The sequence below is a fragment of the Labeo rohita genome, chromosome 2 (assembly GCF_022985175.1).
Source record: "Labeo rohita strain BAU-BD-2019 chromosome 2, IGBB_LRoh.1.0, whole genome shotgun sequence".
NCBI lineage: Eukaryota > Metazoa > Chordata > Actinopteri > Cypriniformes > Cyprinidae > Labeo > Labeo rohita.
The window spans coordinates 13,727,223-13,733,028 of NC_066870.1; the positions used below are offsets into that span (position 1 = coordinate 13,727,223).

General features: G+C 35.8%; 1 protein-coding gene across 1 annotated transcript; it reads right to left on the reverse strand.

The window, feature by feature from the left end:
* Nucleotides 1–228: 228 nt before the first annotated feature.
* amy2a (amylase alpha 2A) lies at nucleotides 229–3,607 on the reverse strand. The gene is made up of 10 exons (XM_051133873.1): nucleotides 3,401–3,607; nucleotides 3,128–3,274; nucleotides 2,844–3,041; nucleotides 2,505–2,735; nucleotides 2,294–2,427; nucleotides 1,570–1,692; nucleotides 1,373–1,472; nucleotides 1,158–1,279; nucleotides 623–748; nucleotides 229–448 (listed from the first exon to the last, which is right to left on the reverse strand). Exons 1-10 carry the CDS (start codon nucleotides 3,566–3,568, stop codon nucleotides 259–261), a joined length of 1,539 nt encoding a protein of 512 aa, XP_050989830.1. The 5' UTR covers nucleotides 3,569–3,607; the 3' UTR covers nucleotides 229–258.
* Between the last annotated feature and the right edge of the window lie 2,199 nt (nucleotides 3,608–5,806).

Genomic DNA, 5,806 nt, shown 5'->3' on the forward strand with positions numbered 1-5,806 from the left:
CTGATAAGTTACTTAATTTACTTTATGTTTAATGTTTTTATATATCATTGCACAGCTTTGAAAATATGTAGGGTGAATGGAATTTAGAATTTTACACATTCAATCTAGAATATTTTACAGTAATTTTTACAGTAATAATACTCTAATTCTAAAGATAAACTGGAAATGCACTTTTTGCAGCTGGAGCCAACAGGAAGATACAGTGTAAAAAATGACAGTAGTTCTAACTTTTATGCTGCTTGTTTATTTAAATAACTTTCAAAGCTTGGAGTCGGCATGAATGGCAATGAATGGGTCCTCTGCCTGGTTGCTGATTCTGATGCTAGCACGTCCATCACTTCCAACCACCACCTGAAGGCCAGTACATCTGCCACTTTCCTTCTGACCAGAGATCACATCACAGTAGGTGCCTGCTGGCAGGCCAGTGTTGAGGGTCTCGTTCAGCTCCCTAAAGCACAAGTGAATGTTATAAATTATATACTGTTGATAACAGTGACTGCAGCTATATACAGAGCACCTACTAGTATAGCTTGTTTTAAAAACAGTATATATCTCAATAGAAATTCAAAGCCTTTCAGAATCTTTTCTCATATTTTACCTTTTTTAAAGAATTAATTCTTACCAGTCATCATTGTTAATGACAATGAACCCTCTGCTGCCACGGCTGAAAGAGATCTGGTTGCTTCCATTGTCCCACCAGTTAGAGAATGCCTGTCCATTTACAACATTACGGAAGGCCACCATGTTTCTGTGGAGTAAAGTTTGTTTTTATTGTAGGCCCCTATGATGGTTATACATTCTCAGGTACATTAACGTTCAAAAGCTTGGGGTCAGATTTCTCTTATGCATCAAGGCTGCTTTTATTTGATCAAAAATGCACTAAAACAGTAATATTGTAAAATATTCTTACAATTTAGAATGAATGTTTTCTATTTTAATATATTTTCACATTAATATCTGTGATGGCAAAGGTTAATTTTAAATATTTGCATTTTAACTTGTAAAGATATGTATTTTAAATGAGAGTCTTGTAAAACATTAATATATTCACCCTCACTTTTAATAATTTTAATGCATCCTTGCTAAATAAAATTACCCCAAAATGGATGTTTACATGTGTAAGGATTTTTGTTATGAAACTGTAGGATAGAACTCACTTGATCTGACGCCATCTGTGCTCACAAACCCAGCCATCTCCACAGGTAGAGTCGGGGTTGATGGGAACTGGTTTGGTGGATCCATCACCATTGCTGGGGGGTCCCTGCCAATCATTTTGGTCCTGAGTAATGAGAAAGCAAGCAGTTATTAAGAGAAAAACACTTTAAAACTGATTAGTATTTGTTTTCTTACTTGACTAAGCTTGATCATCTACCTGTCCATTCACGATGTTGCGGTCCCACCTGTAGCTGGACATTACTCTGGTAAATCCATATGGGTGGGCCAACATAAAGGCTACAGCTATTTTGTAAAGCCTAAAAAGAGAATGATGAATAAAGATGAAAGGATATGTTATGTTTTCATTCAACAAGCAAATGCCGTTTTGTAAATGAAAATAAGACGAAGTTGCACCTGGAATCCCAGAAAGTCACAATAGATGCACCGCCGGCACCATGTCCTCTCTGGTTATCGTGGTTGTCAACAAACACCAGAGCTTTATCAGAAGGCATGAAGCCCCAGCCCTCACCCCAGTTGCTGTAACAAAAACAGTTCATCTGTCAAATTTAGGTTGCAAGAAACAATAAATACAACCATGTGACAAAACAGAGCTAATATATGAATAAAGTTCACATATTTATACAACATTACACTCAGTATCAACTGTTTTTCATCTGTTTTATTGTTCAGAAGTTAAAATAGAGTACCTTCTTCTAATTCTTATTTTTGTTGCACTATTGATATGCATGAGTTAGTGGATGAGTGCATCCATGAGTGAATGATTCAGTTGGTCACTCTTAAAAACAGTCATTTGTTTCATTCCAAATGGGGTGAGTGAATAATTCAATTGCTTAATCATAAAAATGGTCACTTTTTTCTGACTGAATCTGTATTTCAAAACAAATTAGCTTAGTGAATGATTCAATTGCATTCAATTCAATTCAGGTAATGATTCATTGAGTTACTTGTACAGTTACTTGACACCACCTAACAATGGTGTAGTGTTATAACCAGTGAAAAGTCCTAGTGCTATTGGACTGTACATCAGCAGTCTTGGAACGCTGTTTGACCAATCAAATTCGATGACTAAATAACCATTGTATAATTAATAGTAATGCAAGTCCACAGCTTTACTTACCTGACGTAGGCAAGTTTTTGTCCGTTCCATTTGCGGATGACATCTCCCAGCTTGGCACCATATTTGAACTCAGTCACTCTTCCGAGTCCAGTGTATTCACCTGATGTAATGGGCTCTCCACCGAGATCAATAACCTAAAAACATACCTAATAAGTCACCCATACATAATGTGTCACTTTTATGTATTTCTTTTAGAAATTAATGGAAATACCTCTTGGAAGATAAAAGGTCTGGCACCAGATGGGAACCACTGTGTGTTCAGGTTATGGAGACGGCCGTAGACAGCAGAAAGATCACCGGGCCACATGTGCTTGCAGGCGTCCACTCTGAATCCAGCCACTCCCATGTCGATCAGCTTGTTCATGTAGTCGGCCACCTTACCACGCACATAGTCCTTCTCCAAAGCCAAGTCCAGAAGACCAACTAGACGACAATCTCTCACCTGCCATCATAACAGTGCTTAGATGTGTAATACGAAAACAACGAGAGTCAACACTGCACAATAAATCAATGGTTGAAATGAACACTTTGACATAATATCATCTCATACTTGATAGATATCCCCATAGTTCTCAATGTTTCCACTGCCAGTGCTGCATTTGCCGTCATTGAAGTCCAAGTAGGAGTAAGGAACTGTGGGGAAGTCCTTGTTGTTGGCATCAAAATATGAACCACAGCTTGAGTGGGTACCGGATCCACCACCTGCTCCACACATGTGGTTGATGACTGCATCAACATAGATGTTCACCTACACAACAACCGGAAGTCTATCAATTTTACATAGGGAACATAAAGCAATTTGCTAGTTATACTCCATTTGTCATTTATATTTACCCCAACATTGTTGCATCTAGTGATCATGTCTCTCAGCTCATTTTCATTTCCTGATCTGGAACACAGATTGTAACCAATTGGCTGATATCTCTGCCACCAAGGGTGCCAGGGGTTTGTGACGATAATGCTTTCACTTGGAGGAGAGATCTGAAATGAAAAATCAATAGTTTGTTAGTACTGTTATGCATTTTTTTTCCCTCACAGAGCATAACAAATTATAAACTGCAAATGAACTCCTTGCAGGCTTAACTATAATGATGTGTTTATAAATACCTGAACTCCACCAAAGCCATTTGGTCCAAGGTAGCGTTCACACTCTGCTGCAATATCGGCCCAGCGCCACTCAAAGAGGTGGACGATGGCAGTCCTTCCGTTTTTGGTGTTTGCGTCAAACTGAGCAAAGCTCAGTCCGAACAATGCAGCCAAGATCAAAAGCTTCATCCTTCGTTGGTTCAGAGAAAAACCGACAACAAAACTTAGGCTCATGTTCTGTTTATATACAAAATTACATTTTCCCTACGACCAATCAGGGACTTCAGAGGTTTGGAGAAGCCACTTTCAACAGGTGAAAAACACTGACCATTTCCCATGGTGCGAACTAAAAATACAAACCTCTCTAAATATGCTTATCAGTACTATCATTGAGCATTATAAAACACTGTTAGGTAACAAATTAAAAGAAACTTAATTTAAACTTAAAATATGTTGTTTTCTCTTCCACAAACTAGTTGACATCACAAAGAAGAGACTATAAGTTCTTTCATTACAAAACTCTAATGCTTACACTTGCTTTTACTGTAAAACTGTTTTAAATCAACTTGTATTGTATAAGCTGTTATATAAATAAAAATGACTTAACTTAGTGACCAAAAAAACAGAATAGGTCTTATATGAATCATTATTACTTATAATATAAGCACCATCCTAAAATAAATTAAAACTAATCTAACAAAATAACATCTAAATTATACATTAGTTGTACTTAATACCTGTATACATTATGAATATTACATTATGATAAAATAATTATAATACTAATTTCTACTTCACACATTTACTTACTTAAAAAGTTAAATAAATAAGTAGAAAAAAAAATAGAATTATTAATAGAAAAGAAGTAAATCAGTATATATCATCAGGCCCATTTCCCAGAAGAAATTTAAGTGAACATGACAGGTGTCAAAACACTTTTTTATGGGTTTGCAGGAACCTCTCACAAACCTCCTTAGAAAACTTTTGTGTTTAAGGTCCATGAAAAGTCATCGATTATGTTTACAATCATGAATATTAAGATGTGCATTGCTTCTAGACTAGATATGGGAGATTGGTGTCCTTGCACCAGGCCTCAAGCGTGGGACGAGTACACAGCAGTGAAGTGTGCATTATCATATTGTAGTTCCAACCCAATACCATAATTAGAAATATTATAACTTATAACAATACTACTAATAATAACAGCATTTGTTTATATTACAAAAATATATATATTTTTCAAAAATTTTACATACTATTTAATATATTTGAAATGAACAGACATGTAGTGTATGTACTACTAAAACAATATGCAAGTACATTATCTTAACTTATGAATAAAGGTGAAGCCATAATTAAAAAGGATATTTATATTATCATTATGATGAATGACATCATGTGACATTATGGCATTATCATAAAAGTCATCTCAAAATTATTCAGTCTTTTTTAGGGTGACTGTTATGAATTTTCAATGTGTTGATTTGCAATGTGTCATTCACATTTTACATTTATATAAAAAGTGGACTCTTACTGTCAGCATGTGAGAAAGTGCACCAGCACCACCATGAGACAGTAGATGATGTTACAGACCTCATAAGACATCTTGAAGTGATCTTAACTACATATCAGAATTTGCTTGCTGAACAACATTTCCTTTGATTGCACAACTGTGAACTTTGAATTCAGTTCAAACTGATGAACGAGAGTCTGCAATAAGCAAGTTAATGACTGGATGGCATCTGGATAAGGACCATGTCTACAAACTCTGTAAACACCCATTAGTTTGACATTATACACAAACAGCAGCATTCATCAGTCAAGCGTTTGTTGTGAGATGATGGCAGTAACATTGAAATCGCATTAATCTTTAAAAAATGAGTCCAGGACTGTCACCAAGTTCTTTTATGTGCTTAAGTTTCAGAGCATTCTCTTTACCAACACAGTACAGTGTTTGATGTTTCAGGTTAGTGAGGATTAAATGGTTTTAAGTAATTATGGCATACATTTATATTTTATATTATTTAGTTTATGGTGATATATATGGATTTTTGGCAGCAGACAAATGGTAAATCTTTTAAAATAAGGGGGAATATGAAGGACATGGGCTGAAGCATGTGCTGGTGAGTGGAAAGTTATCCACAAACGTACAGATGGAATCAATTTAATGATCTCGTTTCATAGTAGTCAGCGGGAAACAGGCGCTTCGCTCTTATGGACGCATGCAGAAAAAACATAACTGAGGGAAACATTCCTCTCTTTCTTACTCTTGTCTAAAAATTTGAGCACACATTGATGAGGAAATATCTTTGTCTTACGCTTAAACTTCTAAACTTCTGCCAATTTTTTTACTTTTCTGTTGTAGTCTGTGAAAGTTTGTCCCGTACAAAATGTGTAAAAGGTCAAAATTGTGGCTCTCTTCATTTT